This window comes from Paramacrobiotus metropolitanus, unplaced genomic scaffold (assembly GCF_019649055.1).
Source record: "Paramacrobiotus metropolitanus isolate TYO unplaced genomic scaffold, Prichtersi_v1.0 Parri_scaffold0000163, whole genome shotgun sequence".
In the NCBI taxonomy this organism is placed as follows: domain Eukaryota; kingdom Metazoa; phylum Tardigrada; class Eutardigrada; order Parachela; family Macrobiotidae; genus Paramacrobiotus; species Paramacrobiotus metropolitanus.
This window is the reverse complement of record NW_026570383.1, coordinates 19,706-38,974: the sequence shown is the minus strand read 5'-3', so window position 1 is coordinate 38,974 and position 19,269 is coordinate 19,706. Positions and strand designations below refer to the sequence as shown.

The following is a 19,269-nucleotide window of genomic DNA, read 5'->3' as shown; positions in this document are numbered from 1 at the left end:
CAAGCGTTGGGCATTCGATTAGATTCTTCCCCACTGGCGGTTGCGGTGTAATTCCAGAGTCCCGATTCATTATCCATAAAGATAGGCAGAAAGGTCAGGTTGGTATAAGTTAAACAAGTCAGGTTGTTATCCGTTAAAAAAGGCAGGGTGTTTTCCAGGATGCTAGTCAAGTTGTTATTCATTAAATAAGTTAGACTGTTGTTGTCCACTATACAAGCCAGTTTGTTATCCATGGTACTAGTCAAGTTGCTGTCCATTATACTGATTACATTACACTCATATACGGTATGTTGTACAGCCGACGGGAAAGCTGCCGAGTGACTGGCTACTTTCACGAAATAATAAAATAAAGCTAACTTTTCTCGTTATGACTGATTCACTTGGTATAACACTGAGCTACCGCAGTCAAGAGCGTATTTCCGCTCCATGTTGTTGAACTCTAACAATATCGCTTCGTTAGTCGTGTTCCTCTGTTTTACGAGGTATACTGTACGGTAGAATGACGGTCTCTCTTTGATACAACGCTTGTTTGTTCACTGTTCACTGCCATCACGTAACCGATGCAGTTTCGCACTGTTCGAAACGGAAACGGAAACAGGTATCGTCGAACATTGCATCCCATTTTTTTAATGGTACCGTGGAGACCACTTTGCAACTGCGTCATTGCTGGTAACTCAATCAGAGCAGCAAATAAAGTAACCCCCTTATAAACCCTCTACCTTCAATAATATGGCAAGACGTGAGCTTGACCAGGAAAATCCTAAACGAAAACGCGCTTGGAAAACATGCGTACCACACTTGGCGCGTCACAAAATCTTGCACATGGATGACGCGATATTCCCTTCAAAATCTGTGAACCGCTTTTTTCTTTACAGTTTCACGCCCGCTTCGATAGTAGCCAGTACGTGGTCATCAATCCTTTCCCCTAAAAGAAACACAGACTTCATTACAAATTCGCCATTACTTGCACAGAAATATTTGGTGAGTTTTGCACAATACACCGGCAAATCACTGACCTTAACCGGGATTTCTCCACGGACAGCGTAGACGAACCCGCCGACACTGTCGAGCAGTTGTTTCGTTGATGGGCTGAACTGTATTTTCATCACTGTAAAGTGCATGCGGCGGTAGTAAATGCTGCATATAAAGTACATTGGTCTGGTACCATCGCCCGTTGATTCCATTCGGGAAGCTGTGTTAACCGTATCACCGAACCTGTACCGTACAGTTGTAGTTAGGGTCATGTAAATCGTTACTCACTTCCATATAAACTAATGTAAAAGTTAGATCCCGTACAAGCAGTATCGTGGCATCTTTTTTCCAACAATTCCCGTCACGCAGGGCCCTGTAAAGTCGACCTTGTAGCGCCCGGTATCGATTGAAAAATGTCGGTTGGATGTCTCGTTTTTACCAGAATTGATGCCGATGCGGACACCGATTCGCTCGTCAGGCAAATGCGGCACGGCAAAGGCTTGTGCACCGTTAATCACATCCAACGCCATGGCACAGATTTCCACCACATGTTTGTTGCCGTTGCGCATCGGCAACCCGGAAGACACCTATGGATGTAGAACAGTATCGGAAGTCCGTAGTGGCGTCGTTTTGATTGTACAAGGAAAAGCTGCAACGTTTACCAGAAAGGCATCCTGAACTGTCTCCACTTTGTACACATCGTACCGCATCAGAATACCATCGATGAACTCGTACAGACTGTTCAGGAGATCGATGACGTTGAACGGCGTTCCCTTGGAAGACAAATTCCCAAACTCGGGGATGTCACTAAAGTAGATGGTAACGCTGTCGAACGCTTCCGGTCCGACCATTAATCCTTTTGTCAATGCTGCCGCAACAGATCTAACCAAAACCCAAATAAAACCATACCAACTGATTCGTCTAACTAGTGTCTTGAAAATTGAAAAAAAATCAAAAATTTTAAGATATGAGTGCAACGGCCAACTGTTCCGTTGTTTGAAGTACTTGGGCAAGATTTCTCCGAGCAGTTGATCGGTCCTCTGCTTTTCATCCACAAACGCCGCTGTTTGTTCCGCCACTTTCTTCTCCAGATCCGCGGCGTATTGTTCCATCCGCTTAAACAGCGAATCAATGACGTTATCCCCGATATCACCAAACACCTTCCCCAGCCGTTCTTTGATTTTGGCGAAGGTCGGTCGCTCGAGCGGAATTTCCTCCCAGCAACGCTCCATCAAATCGTACAGCTCGTTGGAGCAGGCCGAGCGCGGCACGCGTGGCCGCTGCAGAGGTGGCGATGCTTCCAATACCTGCGTATTTAAGCATTAGTCTACCCTGGCAACGGTTAGGATTGGCCACATGTTACATGTTTACGAGACCGAAACATGCTAATTCACAACTACACTTCACGCAAGCATCTTCGATAAGTACCTCCATAACAATTTCCCGCGGCGATTCCATTTCCGAGTTAAAGTCGTCCGGCATTTCGTAAGGGCCGGAACGCAGAATAATTTGCTGGAGGATGATGGCAAAGCTGTACACATCGCCTCTCTAGGGCGGTACACATAAACAAACCACTGTATTAAAAATTATCTGGAAGATTAATTTATCCGAGTGCACATCATAAGCGACGCATTATCTCCGTAATACGCAGCAATGTACCGGTGTGCCCTTCGGCGGCATAGGCTGTCGTAACAGTTCCGGCGCCCGCCACAACAGGTGATCCCAGTCCCGCTCATAATCCGTTGGATCAGGTGGCAGTAGATCTTTCTTCCGGCGGAAATACGACAGACCATAACCGGAGATTTTCAGCGTGAAACGATTATCGAATAAGCACGTGTTGGATGTCAGGCCACCGTGCGACGTGATGGGCGTCGAATGCAGGTACTCCATTCCCTGCGCCGCACAAAAAAGGAATTTTAGTATCGGTTATTAACTCAGCATGTTATACAGGTATTAGCCGGTTTTTCAGTTTTTGCCATGTATCGGTCAGCTGCTTACCCTAACCAGATCGCGTATCATGAGGTTCTTGAAGAACCAATCCAATTTCAGTACCGGATTCTCAATGACATTCGTCAGACTGCCTTTTACGCACATCTCGCCCACGATGTATATGCAGGTATTGCTGTCATCCAGGGCGATGCCGATAAAGCGCTGTAGATTGCTGTGTTCCGTTTTCTTGATCTGTTTGTATCGCAGAATTGTACCGCATCAATCGACAGGAGTTTTGCAGTCGGAAAATGATTAATTTACTGTCAGCAATTGATCCACCAAGTCTTTGTTGGGCTGGAGCCGGTGATCGGCCACATCAATCAGTCCGACCATGTTCTCATTGTACAGCCCGAAAAGTCCAACCATCTGGGCGGACAACTGGGCGCTGGTTGTCATGGTGGCCAGTGTCATCGAACTTCTCTGCAAAAAATATTCAGTATTGCACTTGCATTTACAGAGCTTCTAAAATACAATGTCTTGCCATGGAGCGTCTGGACAGTGCGAGGCTTTTATGCGCCTTTACGTCGATCTGGTCCAGCGGGATTCGCCACCAGTACGGATTGGACTCCTTCTTGGTTTTCCTACGTAAAATTAGAATAAAGAAAAAATATATCAGCGAGAAAAATATATTAGTCGGTGTGTAGTGAGTACCACAAACGAACGGCAATAACGCCACCGGCGACCGCCATGATAGCCCCAAACACCAGACAGATGGCTACGATGAAGCCCAGCATGGACGTGGACAGATTCACTAGGCATTTCTCGCCACGGTACCCGCATTTCGGCTCATTGGGCGGCAGTGTATCGGTATGTCGGCCGGGCCAGTTGAACTTCTGTTTGCGGTAGAACGTGAAGTTGCTGTGCGGCGGACACGTTACTACAATCTGCAACCCCAAAACCATTTTCACATACAGTAATGTTATCCAAACACGTTACAGCGTAAAACAGAATTCCTACCTCGTATTTATCTTCCAGCGCATTGAAATGCTTAGCGATGTAGCCTTTCTCCTTCTGCCGGGCATCGCCAAAGTAGAACATCCCGCCCAATGGATCCTCGTACTCATGCATGAACATGCGCGATGTCACCAGTTTCCCATCGAGGTGATTCTTGCCGTGCTGAATCAGGTTATCGATGATCATCGCGTAGATGACCAGAGACTCGTAGTGGTTCCGCAATATTATGTCGATCTGCAGCCGAACTCATGTGATTTTGCGACACATTCCAGAGACTTATGAATCTATTTAACTATTTTTAAAAAAATAGGATTTATTCGCCTAGGATAATGCTTATGTACTGTATGTACACTGTATAACAGTGGATTGTTATATGTAGTTAGTAAATAAAATTCCGTTGTTGGACAGTGTACATACTTTTTCCAGCGCTCCAAACGAGTAATTATACTTGACCCGGGCATAGTGTGTGGCCTGCAGTTCAAACTGCTCTTCCAGCGGACCGACCACGGTGTCGTCCATTAACTGGAAGACGAGGAGGCTCTCATACGCCGGTATGGCAATCTGCAACGACCAATGCATGAAGACCTGTCATTGATCAGTTTCTTATTGGGTTTATTGATATAAATTAAATCAACGATTTTGCATCTATTGATTGCCCTGTTAGCTGTACTACCCAGCAATGCAGTTGATGGAAATCTGCAATATGCCTACCAGGTCGGAATGGTCGCCAGCCGGTGCATCCACCGCTTCCGGATCGTTAGTGCCCCAATACGCTTTCAGCTCGAACAGCTCGACAGCGATATAAATCTGTACAAAACATTTTCACGTTTGTTGTGTTACACATTGATTGCGGGAATGAAGTCTTACGTGTTCTCCTTGGGTATAGCCCAGTTCCGCAGCGGCGATCTGGAAGCAAACAGTTTTGTCAGGGAACCTTGCAGTTTCAAACAGATGTGTTGGGAATTTGTACTGATGACATGATATCTACAAACTGGGCGTGCACGTATTTACCATGATGTTCCTGACACATAACGCGTGTCCGAGAATCAGCATAACTACAGAAATAGACAGCGTTTTGTCAAGCAAGGTTCTTCTAGCGAATTTCATCTTACGTGAAACCCCACAAAATTTACTTCAAAAATCAATAACAAAAAATTTATCTACATATATGACGTGTTGCTTATGGATGACGATGCATTAGAAAGGGCACAAAACAGCAAAATAATTCGAAAGTTTGATGGACCTCGTGATCGTTCGGTATGGGCTGTGAGGATTTTCTTGTACGTGGCCTGATCCGTGTCCAGCGCCTTCACCGGCTCGATGATCATGCTGGCATAAATCGGGTAGTTGAGGTTCTTCACCGTCTTAGAGAAACTGATGGCCAGATTGACGTAAAAATTGTAGGAATCATCCTGGATGACGGTGATCTGTGTGAGGTTGTAGACCGTTAGGAAGCGTATCATGAAGGTGCAGAGATCCGTCGAGCTCCACGTCGGTTGGACGAAGAGTGGGAAGAAACTGGAGGAACCATCCGGTTGGACGGATGTGGCGCCGGCACCGGGAATCGCCAAGAGCGGGATGTTCAAGTAGTGGGCGAATCCGTACAGAGCCGTCACCGAGTGCGGACAACCTGTGCGCATCAGCGAAATTTAAAACAAATCTTGTTTCTGAATTTCACATAGTTTATCTTTTATCTGTTTTAGTTTTTCTTTTTTTTTCTTGTACTTATTTTTTGTCTTAAATAATGTCACAATTTTAATAGAAAATTTTTACTTTATTAAAAAAGGTTGTTCTTGTGGAAAGAAATCCTGGAAATAAATCAAAAATTAGTGTATGTTTAACAGCATAACAGACCAGACAGATTATTCTTACTAATGCCGATCATAATCTGGCATTTGACGCCGGAATTAAGGAGATTATAGAAATTCCGTATGGCAATCTGCTGTCCACTGGTGCACGATGGACCCGTGCTCTGATAAAACTGTCGCATCTCGATGTTGTACTTCTTCAGAATCTTATTTCCCTCTTCAATCCCCAGCTCAACGAACGGCGCCACCCGATTATACGATGAATAGTAGGAGTCCGTTTCCCACAGAAAACAGATGTTGAGAAACGTCCTGGTACGGTTATAATTAACCGTCTCTTTAGCCTTCTCCGGTGCCGCTGTCGTACTGTTAACCACCACGCCATACGTCGCGTTTAAAACGCTGTGGTCGGATAAAAATACCTCGGTCCGATTCAGATACGTTATCTTCAGATCCTCGCTGGCCAACGCAAAGGACAGATACACCAATAAAAAATACCACATTTTGGCCGAAAGAAACACACCGTGTGCACCCTCGCACCTGAATCATTAATCACAACGAAGGGCATTTTTTCCATCACTTCATAATCCGTTGATTGCGTGAGGTTGACAGTCCCGATGTGTATCCATAAATTGATTTATCTATTTCGGCAATTAGTCCGTCAGACGCGGGAAAAACATTAGCGTGTAGACCATATTCTTGTGTAGATTTCCATCGGTTGAATTATTCAAAATCCGTCAATAACGACGGATAAAGTCAAATAACTGGCTACCCGTCGGCGCCGTTACTCGACACCGCCGGTTAAGAGCACTTTACACAAATAAAGTGCCGGTATCGTGTGAACCGCATTGAGAGGGAATTTGATTAATCCCGTTAAGTAGTAGCGAGACGTGTTTTTACGGGATTGTGTACGCTTGTCGCAATGCTTGCGTTCCAGGCGCTTAGCGTGCAGAAAACACACCACGGTCTACACTCAGTGCCTCGAGGGATTCTCACTGAAAAAGCTAAATAATCGTAACATATTCCGTATGTAATTTTGTCCCACTTTTCTAGATTCAAATAAAAGCGATAAGAGCCATGAATTTTGCCCGGTCACAATTTTACGATACCACCTGACCTTTGAAGTACTGGCCACAAACGAACAAGGATTGGCTATTGATTTTTTACCATTGATACATAAAAATTAAACGGATATTATATTTCACAGAAAATTTAACGGTTGCATTTAAACGTTTTTGCTGGAATGATGCCAAAAGTTTTCAGCGAAACCAGGTGTCGGCTTAGTCCGTATCGTTAGCACACCGGAAACAATCAGCAGCGTCTGTTCGCACTTGAAGTGGAAACCTTTCGCTATAAACGTAATGGTAATGCGGGTGTTCGTGCCCATTCGGCAATTTACTTAATTATTAATTTCAACTTAATCGTTTTTATTACTTTTTGCAAGTGTCCACGTAAAAGCCCTTTGCGCAAATTCGTGGCAGGAAGGGTGTAATAGACCTTGAATGGTAAAAAGTCGGCCAAACGGCCGTAGCCAGATACATAACAGGCTTTTACGAGGTTCATATAAAAATAAATTATCTATAACTGTGATTGTAAAAATGACATTTCAAGGGCAAAAAAAGGGATACGTTTCGTCAAGGTCGCAAATTACCTTCATAATGATCACCTGTAGGTGCAGGTAATTACCAGCAACTGAATTTTGCCATGTGCGATCTCTACTTTATTATAATTAAAAAAGTCTTCTGGATACAGATACCGGATTGTTCTATAAAACCAACAATATTTAAGCAAAGAAAACAGTTATGGTGAAGCCTCTCATCAGTAATTAATGGGCTTGTGTAAAGCGAACATGTGTTGAGGAGTTGTACAAGAATTTGTCGGAAATAACGCAACCCGGAACACATTTAAGCAGAATACTTTTTCCTCCATAGCACCAATAATCCCGGTAGATTTTTCCGCTTTTCCCAAGAATTATTCTGTACAACGCTGGACGCGACAGTGTACATCCATTTCATCTAATCCAACATTGTCATCTGAGACAGGACACTTCTGCTCATATGTGTACACCTATTACCGTCTGCAATCCAAAAAAAGCCCCGCATCCCATCTAACACCCAGCGACACAACATATTATCGATCGATATTAGCCTTATCCGACCAACTCGTCATTCCCATGATTAATCCTGAATGCAGTCGATCCGCGTCTCTTTTTAGCGGTACATTACCAATCGCTAATTACATCCATTATGCTGCGATTGCTGCTCGGTACCATCCTGCTTATTCGGCGGCCGATCCACGGCGTAACATTATCCGTGTGTTACTTGTGGGAATCCGATTCGTATTATGCGCCGTTTAATCGCACGGCGCCGTTTCTTGACTTGGGTATCCAGCATGCCAATAATCGCTTGCGAGGGTATAATGTTAATTTGCGGAGAGTGTGGCGCATCCTCGGACCATCGTGCACCCGGGGCCAGAGTACCGCCGTGCATCGAGTGTACGATCTGCTGGAATGGGGGGAATCTTGCAATCTAATTATCGGAACGGGTAGAAGACTGTTTGCGTAGGCACGGTGTCGGATTCTATCATCTAATTTCCGGTGGAATAATGTCTTTGCTGGGTGTTGTGTGTTCTTCTTGCTAAAATTAGCCGGTTCAGTTAGAACTTTGCTCAGTTCGCGTCAACATTGTCGAGAAATTAAGGAATTGCATAGCCTAAGAAAACCGACTGTTTTTATTTTAAAACCTAAGAAGATCGGCTTTCCCATAAAAACGCAACGTTCCAACGATAACCGATTTTTTTCCAATCAGAAAACCTGTCTTTTTCAAAGAATAAAATAAAACCGTCTTTTTCAAATTAAAAAAAAACTGAAGAAGTTTGCGAAAATTGTGCTTTTGATTCGAAAAAAATTTTAAAAACCTGATCAAAGAACCGGCATTATTTGACTTCAAATACCCAAGATAAATAAACCAACTAGCTTCGTATCCAATTAGGAAACGTAAGCCCATAATTTAAGCAAACCGACATTAAATACCTAAGATAACAAACTAACTTTTTCTCTCGTCAGGATTCGTAAGAAATTAAAGAAAACCGGCTTTTTTTCCATAACAGGGTGCGCGCGAACCGTCAGTGTTTATACGGTTTTGCGCGCTACATCAACGCGCCGCTGATGGCCATCCCGGGCGCCGGCGTCACCGCCGTCAATCCAACACCTCCGCCCACGATTTCCCGCTCCTGGTGCAACCGGCCTTTAGTCTCTCCGACCTCACCGAATTCATTGTGGAATTCCTCGTGCAGAACGGCTTCCAGCACCTCACCGTCATCCGCGACGACTCCTACAGCTTCTTCATGGATTTCTCCTGAGCTTTATCAAGGCGCTGCGCGACATCAACTACAGTATTTTCATGAAGACGGAGGTGCAGTCGGTGCGCAGCCGGCTGAGCACAATGGACATCTACCGGATGGTGCTGCAAGCCGCCAACGAGCAATCACGCGGTGGGTGTTTTGTATATCGCAGCGTCACGTGTAGGACATATTGTGTTGGCGGGAAAAGGTCACATTATATTTACAATCAATACATTCATTGTACGTACAGCGCAACATAAGCTACTTCGATCAATAATTTCAATATGGGAATATTATGAAGAGAATACGCGTATAAATGGCGTTTATTGCACTCTATTACACAAGCACAAAAATACGCCGACACTTGTACAAACTTTTAATCAACAAGCCCACGATGCGGAGGTAATTGAGAAGCCCGGTTGGTGCACCTGTTTAAACATCCATCGGCATCCCTCGATCGATCGCACAGCTATCGATTCTTTTTACAACGGTCTGCGGGAGAAATACGCCGTGTATGGATCGCAGGTGTGGAGTCGCTCAAAAGGTTACAGCGGCGTCTTGACTCGCAGGGAAAGACAATGCCGGGATATTTTCGCATCGGTTAATACGCTGCCGCTCTTTATCCTTGCCACTTATACCGTGTGTTAACGAGATGCTGCTCTTTTGTTGCCGTCACGAAGCGGTGTGCTGTGCAGCGCGTTTTCCGTAAAATTTCCGCGCTCGTTTTTGCCAGCCATCCATGCCCAGAAATGACCGACAATCGCTGGGCGATGTGTACGGCAAGATGCGCGCGGTTCTTTTTCTGGTGGTGGTGCAGGTGATGGTCATTGTGGAGGGCATGCTACCGGGATTACCGCGGAATCTCACGGTGTGTTATTTATGGGAAAGTGATTCGTACTATTCGAAATATGAACGGGTGGCGGCCTTTGTGGATTTGGGGATCTATCACGCCAACAACTACGTCCTCAATGATCAGATTACGCTGCAGAAAGTGTACCGGAATGCGGGACCGGCCTGTATTAAGAGCCAGAGCGCCGCCGTGACGGCCATGTACGGACTGCTGCAGGCCGGGGAAACGTGCCACCTCATTATCGGCGCCAGTAAGTGTCGATATTATTTGACTTTGGAATGGATAATTAATTGCTTATGCTGCGTTATTGTACGTGCGTTTTCGAAAACAGAACCAATAATTATTATTGATCTATTATCAACTTAGCACATGTTTCCGGTTCGGAAACGGAATTATCTGCAATAGAGGATTTTCAAACATATTTGTGGAAAATAAATATTTGAACAGAAAAAAACTGTAATACTGTTTTCGCAACGAAGCAGTTGAGTTATGTAAAACGAATGCGCAAGTGGGAGCGGGTGACGTAAGCTAAAGGTTTTTAACACCACGCACATGTCGCCGCCTTTTAAGCTTTTTTTTATCCGCACATTCTGAGTTTGCATGGTGTGTTATAAATTTATAATCTTCCACGTACAGATATGCACAACAAAAGTAGGTGTGGTATATCCATTAGGATGCACCTCATACATTTCCGGACGTTTTCCGGATATACAGTATATTCATCTTAATAATGCTCGAAAGGAAGTTTTTAATAATTTATTACCGGTATGCGATAGGCCTTTTTGTTGCAAGAAAAACTGCGGAAACTAGGAGTGGCAGGATAAAAGTTAGACAAACACACTGATGCGACGGCGTCGTCAGCATTCAGCAGTGAAACCTTTCAAGCATTATTTTTGTTTTGAAAGATGTAGTGTGGAGTAAAATCTAAAACTGGTTTTGTTCCCTCACGTTAGTGCTCAAAATTATTGTAATAATAGTGAATAATATATTAATGTATCACAGCTATTCGAAAGATCGCAGTTATTAGTGTATCACAGCTATTCGAAAGATTGCGCTATGTTAGCCATAAGCACGAAAACAGATCTTCAAGAAATCAGTTAAAACTGTTGCACCAGTGCAAATTTAAGCGACAGCTGCAGAGCTGCGAATTTCATATCATAATTTCGTCAAATAGAATAATTTCATGTGTGAAATTAAAATACAATTAATTTTGTACAATACCTGTATTTAATCATTTGTACGAATTAAGGATGCTCATCTTCCAAAACGTCCACAGTTATTATTTACATATAGGATAGTGCGCCTATTCTTGTACATTATGCAGACACGTGCAACGTACAATGTAATTGTACAGTGTAATTGTACATTGCAGTTGTTTGTATAATGTATTACAGTAGTTTTGATTGAACTGTCCAATTATTTATTAGCAGGAAATTAAGGTGTAAATCATAGGAAATCATAGTATTCTATCGCGGGGCAAACGATTATTCTAAATTCGGCATGTACGTTTGTACAGGTTGTCCGTACACCACCGTGGCGCTGTACGGCTTCGCCGAAGCCCTGGACATCGCCATGATGTGCATCCCGGGTGCCGGCGTGACCTACCTGCAAGCGGAGAGCAACCCCTCCACCTTCCCGCTGCTCATTCAGCCCACCTTCAGCTTCACGGATTTCTCACGCTTCCTCATTGATCTGCTGGTCTTCCGCAAGTTCTCCCATCTTACTATAATTCGCGATGAATCCTTCACTTTCTTCGCCAACCTGGTGGACAGTTTTTCGCGTACGATGCGCGACGCCAATTTCATCATGTTCCGTAACACGAATATCGTGTCCGTGCGCAGTCAGCGGGCCACGCGCGACACGTACAAACAGATTCTGGAGAGCGCCAATGAACGATCTCGAAGTATGATCGATAGGGGGAATTTCCGGGGCGCAGTGACAATCTCTGAACGCATAGATCAATAAGATTATGTTATGAAGGTTAAGTTTACCTTGACCTTTCGGTATAATGAGTGCGACTGTTTACAGTGATTCTGATCCTGGGACATGCGGATTGCGTCCGGAACGTAATGGTACGATGCTTTACTACAGAAAAGTATTTTTACATTTGATACAGCTGTGTTGATATTTTCAGTTGGTTGCTCATAGTCTGGGATACACGAAAGGCGAACATGTAAGATTTCCTTGGTTTCCGTAACGTAACGATTACTTCGATTATATGCGGGAAAAATATACGGCAGAACATCGATCAAACGTTCCTTGAAGAAGTGCTTTTGTCGGCAGGTGTTTATAGCAGCGGAACTGTTCGATCTGCCGGAGTACTGGGGTCGAGTGGATCCCACGATCGGCGATAATAACGATGCGGTAAATAGGTCTACACTTTGCAGATAACTACAGAGAACAAAGAAATACCAGAGCCACATTGTGCTGCGTATATACTTTATAATTCAGTTATTTGGAACTCATTTCCCGTTAGGTTAGAGCAGTATATATAGGAAATATGGTGGTATATGAGTTATTGCGTTTTGTAAATTACTAGTACCAGTAGATATGTACTACTTCGTGTATGACTACCATTAAACGTTGCAGTAGCCGTAATATTGCAGATATATGCACTTATATAAATATGTGAAAATAATTTTGTCTTAATTTCGATAGAGATCCGAAATCGGGAACTTTCCTTAACCTTTCCTTAACTGAGCAATGATTTATCTAAACTCGAAAGTGCTTTCGCATAAAATCCTAATATTTGGATGTCTCTATGTATTGCTGCACTATTGTAAAAATACATGTTATATAGACTATACGAGTGTACACACTTAAATATTATATAACTTTTCGCAACGTGGTTAGAAGCGTTGAGGGAACGCACTTGCGCATGCCCAAGTACTTATTGCGATCAGCTGGTGCTAACAAAGCCATTTAAGAATATTTTCGCACTAAACCAAATGAGGGCAAGGAGTGTTGAAGAACCGCGCTTTCACATGTATTGCGTAATCCCGCGTGTGACATTTTATTGTCTCTGCCTGCAGAGTGCCGCGGCCGCCTACGAGAGCCTGCTGGTGGCGCAGCTGCTGGATGATAGCACGCGCGGCACGGAGGACGAGACCTTCCAATTGGCCGCCACGCGGGTGGCGCGTGAACATTACAATTACACCTTCGGCCCGCTGGACACCATCGACGTAGCTGCGCAACCACTACGAGTCCATCATGGTGTATGCATATGTGCTGAAGGATCTGCTGGACGAGGAGCTCAACTACACCGACGGCGACATCATCGTGGCGCGCATGTCCAACACGTCCTTCAACAATCCGCTCGGCGGGAAGATGTACTTTGGGGCCAATCGCCAGCGCGAGAAGGGCTATGTGCTCAAGCATTATAACGTGGAAAGCGATAAATACCAGGCAAGCAGATGAGTTTATGCTGATTCATCAGTGTCAGTACTGCAGTATCGCGAATGTTCTGCATGCATTTAATACGGCGTTGAAAAAAATCCATCAAACATATGCCGCTGGGATTTGAGCTTTTTTGTAGCCGGATAATTACAGTATCAACGAGAGCAGGCGCTACTCATTCTCCACGATCAAAATAAAAAATTGGTGTTTGTGAATGTTTCCATAAATGGTATTATCATATTTTGAGTACTACTCGTAGTGTTGGGGCAAAGCGGTTTGAGACACTGCGTATGCGCCAGCGCAAACCACTGTTCTACCAAATGTCTACCGCATATGCATATGCGCCAGTACTTTACCGGCGCTGCATTTCTCTTGTACTATTGAATTTCTTTTTAGTACGAGTGCTAAATGTGATCGTTCATATACGATCTCATATTATGCCACCATCAGAACAAGTTAATTTATTGCGAATCGTTTACGGATATCATACCCGCTTCAAAAGTTTTTCAGCAACTTGATCTACAAAACAGTAATGCTGCATGGATTTAATAAAAACCGGGCAAGAAGAGTACGTATAAGGTACTTATTTGTCAGCGGAATATTATGAAGGCACATATTATCAGTTATGTAGTTATATAAATTACAAAAATTTGATACGAAATCCAAAATATATTAAAACAGCACTGAAATATTTGAAATCAGAAAGAACGACGCATATTTTGATAAGACCGTGTATCTGCCGTATTTGTCAGAATGATATGGCATATGATTTGGTAGTACAATGGCTTGCAAAGCAAAGAAAGTTGAAGTAAGAAACCAACGTGGAAGATGCTCTGCCATAGCATAAATTGAGGGTGCTTTATATTCTTTTTCCGTATTTAAAATTATTACTAAGAAATGAGAGCGAGTATGCAATTTTCTGTTGTTTTTTTTACTGTTACAGGCGCTCACCTGTGCCTGTCAAAATACGTTAAATAACTACATTGCTTAAACGAGTTCATAAAAACAGGTCAAGCACAAATGCACCGTGAAATTTTCGGCAGTAGTCTGTCTTACAAAATACCTCAAATAAAGTAATACAAAATACCTGAAAATACCTCTGGAAGAGTACTACGTATATTTGTTTAAATACTCTTAAATACTGTTTATATGTAGATGGCGGTAACTAAACCTGTTAAATTCAAACTTTGAAGTATGAAGTAGGAAAAGAAGATAACACGGTGACAATTAATTATTGTCCTGTCATGTTGGGATTTTGATATCAGTAGGATATGCAGTACAAATGTGCACGGAAAATACTGAAGAAAGAAAAGTTGTAGTGATTGGCGCTCTCGTATAGCGAGCGCGGTATCCTATACGTTTGAATGTTGCAGGTGGTCCTGCAATTTCGACCGCACAGCAACGTGACATACCGGCGCCTGTACAACTACTCCTGGCCCAATCGCGCCAACCGCGATGAACTGCCACCGGATGAGCCGGTGTGTGGCTTCCGCAACGACAAGTGCCTGCAGACGGGACTATCCCCAACGACCATCGGCCTGGTGGTCGGATTGCCGCTCATCTTCCTTGCCGTTCTGGTATCCGTGGGCGCCTACGTCTTTCTCCAGTTCTGGTATACAAAATACTACACAGTAATGTTATCGGCATCAAAGCTGAACGTTTATTATTCTATATGGAATGATTATATACAGGCAATCACGGTTGGATTTTAATCCCAACTGGTGGAAGATCATGGTGGAGGAGCTGGATATTAAGAGTCCGCGAGCGGCCAGTAGCTCCAAGAAAACCCTGGTAAATCAATCACCGTAGCATCAATTTTCAAATTTTGTAAAAATAAAATAATTTTAGGAAAGATTTTTTAGTTAGTTGCACATACATAGCGCTTTTTGTAGTCGACCGTTTTTTGTACGGTTGTAGAGAAGCCAGAACACCGGCGCCAGCAAACAGTCAACTCACTATTCAGCCTACATGTGCGACCTTTTCGCCCTGTACAACGGCACCATGGTCGGACTGATCGACGTAACGGATCGCAAGTTGACGCCCAACCGCGAGTTGACCGACGAGTTGAAACTGGTAAACCTGTATGGCGCGTTACTTTTGAACGGGGGTTAATAACTGGAAGATCTACAGATCAAAAAGACGGACAACGCCAATCTTCAGCACTTTATCGGCGTGGCGCTCAGCCCCGATAATGTGTGCCAGTACGTCGTCGGGGAAATTTGCTCAAAGGGGACGTTGACGAATGTCCTGGAAAGTCCCGTAATTAAACTGGACTGGTTCTTTAAAAATCTCATTATCCGGGATTTAGTGTCGGTAAGGCGCAGCATCATTTATCACAGTAAATTATTAAGTTAAAAATATAAAACGCATGAAATAAAATTTCCATAATGTATAATAATTTATTCCATTCTCATTGGGAGTGTATAAGCATAATGTGGAGGCAGACGTTACCGCGCATAAATAATTCTAGCTTCAAGCTGTAAAACGATGATCACTACCCGCTTCGGTACTAATATTTTATTGATTATTGATGAATCGGTTATGAAGTCAAAACTTCATAAATACCCCCTCACCCATCTCTCTAGGGAATGACCTACCTGCACTCCACACCCATCGCCTCACACGGCAATCTCAGCTCCAATACGTGCCAGCTGGATAATCGTTTCACGCTGAAAATCGCCGATTACGGTCTGGCGTTCTTCCGCAAGAAGGAGGATCTCATCCCGCCCAAAGCCAACGATTACGAGCGGGACTGGGAGGCGCTGATGTGGCGCGCCCCCGAATTACTGCGCCAAGTGATGCCGGTCAAAGGCACACAAGTGAGCAGCGAAAATCACGCCACAATGTGATCATTCGAAATTACACTATCCAACCTTTATAGAAAGGCGACGTATACAGTTTTGCCATCATCCTCCAGCAGATCATCCTCCGCAGCGCCCCCTTTGAGCTTCCCGATGACCCACTGGACCTTTCCCCTCGGGAAATCGTCTTAGAAGTAAATTCGCTTTTTATTTGAACATTTAAGAACTGAATGTTTATTAGGTGATTTTTAACTAAAAAGGTCATCGCCGCTAATATTCCCCCGGTCCGTCCGCGCGTTCCCCGGTCGTCCTGCTCTAACGAACTGTATGATTTGATGGAGCGGTGTTGGGAGGAGGTGCCGTTGGAACGGCCGACCTTCCAGAAAGTCAAAGAGCGTCTGCTGAAGATCATGGGCAACATCGGGGATAACGTTATTGATTCGCTGTTTAAGCGGATGGAGCAGTATGCTAGTGATCTGGAGCAGAAGGTGGCCGAGCAAACGCAGCAGTTTATGGATGAGAAGATGCGGTCCGAGCAGCTGCTGGGCGAACTGCTTCCAAAGTATGCTTTTTTCGCCACTTCAAAATAATTAATAGTATTATTTTTCAAATAAGTAATCAGCATTTGACTCGCAGAATTATCACCGATAGTCAGACTTTCCATAAATACGGCACAATTATATGCTGCCTTTATAATCACATATTTTGGATACTTACGTTATGCGTAAAGCAGTATATATAGCCGATACCTAGTGGTGTTTCCGTGAGAGAAGAATAAACATCTGTATTTGATACGCCGGGCGACTTCATTGATGAACTGGCGAGTACTTTCGCCACAACTTCCCACAGTTTCGAGAGCCACTGGCTGGAAAAAATGCCGAACAGTGAGTTCGGAATAGAGGTTTCGCTTCCGCACTTCCGCGTCTTCAGCAGCCGATCCCGCTGCTTCTGAACAGCCAGCTATATACGAAGAAGCGAATGTGTCACAAACTGTCACACATCCCATATCAGAGGGAGGGAGGCCATTTCTCCAAGGGATCAAAGAGCGTATCAAAGAACAAACAGGAGAAGCGCGCGCTGTTCAGTATTTATGGCAACGTATAAGTGTGGAAATTCAGCGCGGAAACGCGGCTTCTGTCCTGGGGACGGTCGGGTGTTCTCGAGAGTTAGAAGAGTTATTTTACTTGTTCTAATTATTGGGGTTTTTAAAGTTTGAATGTAAATGGCATTGGCTTGTACAAGTTGACAATAAATACTTTACATCTGTATTTTGTAGTAATGTGACGTAGGTACCTTTAGAAATATTATCCTGGTTCAGTTAACAATCGAAACAGAAATATTCTTCTTACTAAGAACAATGAATTGTGCAGTGTATTAAATATTGTACTTTGCAGACCGGTAGCGGCGGCTCTAACGAAGGGTCTGACCGTGGAGCCGGAAGCCTTCGACAGCGTGACGGTGTTCTTCAGCGACATTGTCGGCTTCACCACCATCTCCTCCAAGGGCACCCCGCTCGACGTCATCGAGCTGCTCAATAAGCTCTACACCTTCTTCGATGAGGTGCTGATGCGGCACGATGTCTACAAGGTGGAGACTATCGGCGATGCCTACATGGTACGTTTACCTTATATTGTACAAAAAAGAACTGTTGTAAAAAAATACGTGTTTCTGTTCTTGCGCTTCCGGTTAATAATTGTCAACCCTGTGTTATCAGCAGCAAACTTCCTATTAACACTAGCATCTTATTATCACAATTTATCTTCTTCGTAACCCGCCAACTCTTTTTATTCCCTCATACCTAGGTGGCATCAGGCTTGCCAATTCGTAACGGTAACAAGCACGTCAGCCAGATCTGCGGGATGGCGTTGGAGGTGGTGGCCGGTATTGCCAAGTTTGTGGTGCCGCACTTGCCGTCGGAGAATGTACAGATTCGCGTGGGCATCAATTCGGGTTAGCGACTTATTTAATTTTTTAAATTGCCAAGATATTTGTAATTTAATTAACCTGCTTTTCAATAACAGCAATATTAACAAGTATAAATGCAGCTTTTCGAAAATGTGTCGAATGTTAACTAGGTCCCTGCGTTGCCGGTATTGTCGGGAAAAAGATGCCGCGTTATTGCCTGTAAGCGAGACGGATGTCCGATAATGAAATATTATGACCTTATAATAAAAAAGATTATTACTCAACGTATAGATTTGGGGATACGGTCAACACCGCATCGCGTATGGAATCCAGTAGCGAGCGTAAGCCGGCACAATTGAATTTCGATACGTATTACACAAGAAAAAAAATAAAAATCTGATTAATCGTTAAATTGGCAGCGATGCGGATACAAATCGGTCCGGAGACGCGACGCCTTCTCGACCTGATCGGCGGCTTCACCTGTACAGAGCGCGGCGAGATTCCCATCAAGGTAAACGACGATTTGGAACGTTGTTTTGACGCAGTATCGAAAATCCTTTTTTATACGAATATTTTATTGCTAATCGAAGTTCTGTGTGATGTTTATTATACGCACAGCTGGATGTTTTGCGCAGCGTTATGTAATCGCCTGTGGTTTTCTTGCAGGGGAAAGGTGTGCTTTTACGCACTGGTTAGTGGGAAACTCCACTGAAAATCAATCACTGGCAGGATGCATGGGAAAAGTGCAGCCGGATGTCTTTTTTTTGTACTGGTCGATTTTGCCACTCAATGCGCATTTGGTGATATTTGAAATATTCCTTATTGTGCTGCTGTATTTAATACAATTATCAGCAAATTATTGGTAATTTATTGTAATGAAAATGATGTAAAGTAAATTTACCTTCGGTGTATCTATGCATTTTCTTAACCAGGAAACGTTCCGTCCGATAAACAAAGTATAATTAAAGCAAAATGATTATAATTACACGTATTTAACGGAAAATTCGAGCAAGAAACGATGCAACGCCGATTAGAAAACGCACATTTGGTAGAACAGTGGCTTAAGCAGTGCCGTAGCAAGTGAATAAACCGCTACTTGTACACATAATTGACATACATTAAAGGAGATTGGTAAGAAACTGTTTTTGAAAACGGGCGAGAGTCGCTCGACTTGTTTTTTGTTTCAACGTTTAAGTTTGGAGATTATGCGCGGTAATGCTATGGATGTATTGGGCACAGTCCCTTCTCATGTAAA

General features: G+C 43.7%; 2 protein-coding genes across 2 annotated transcripts; one reads left to right on the top strand and one right to left on the bottom strand.

Annotated features, from left to right (window-relative positions):
- Nucleotides 1-643: 643 nt before the first annotated feature.
- Nucleotides 644-6,421, bottom strand: LOC129600074 (atrial natriuretic peptide receptor 1-like). The gene is made up of 20 exons (XM_055498465.1): nt 5,788-6,421; nt 5,159-5,545; nt 4,927-4,970; nt 4,783-4,821; nt 4,627-4,722; nt 4,333-4,476; nt 3,919-4,149; nt 3,613-3,845; nt 3,443-3,542; nt 3,223-3,381; nt 2,971-3,153; nt 2,632-2,865; nt 2,401-2,520; nt 1,978-2,279; nt 1,635-1,854; nt 1,412-1,559; nt 1,297-1,345; nt 1,166-1,215; nt 1,017-1,108; nt 644-925 (listed from the first exon to the last, which is right to left on the bottom strand). Exons 1-20 carry the CDS (start codon nt 6,221-6,223, stop codon nt 878-880), a joined length of 3,315 nt encoding a protein of 1,104 aa, XP_055354440.1. The 5' UTR covers nt 6,224-6,421; the 3' UTR covers nt 644-877.
- Nucleotides 6,422-9,548: 3,127 nt separating this feature from the next.
- On the top strand, nt 9,549-18,880 carry LOC129600087 (atrial natriuretic peptide receptor 1-like). The gene is given in 21 exon segments (XM_055498480.1): nt 9,549-10,162; nt 11,429-11,815; nt 11,941-11,984; nt 12,047-12,085; nt 12,196-12,276; nt 12,945-13,094; nt 13,147-13,317; nt 14,682-14,920; nt 15,000-15,099; nt 15,226-15,381; nt 15,439-15,621; nt 15,894-16,127; nt 16,190-16,303; nt 16,370-16,671; nt 17,504-17,723; nt 17,912-18,059; nt 18,185-18,233; nt 18,306-18,355; nt 18,434-18,525; nt 18,681-18,693; nt 18,696-18,880. Coding segments are annotated over 21 exon segments (3,318 nt in total). The 5' UTR covers nt 9,549-9,801.
- Nucleotides 18,881-19,269: the final 389 nt, after the last annotated feature.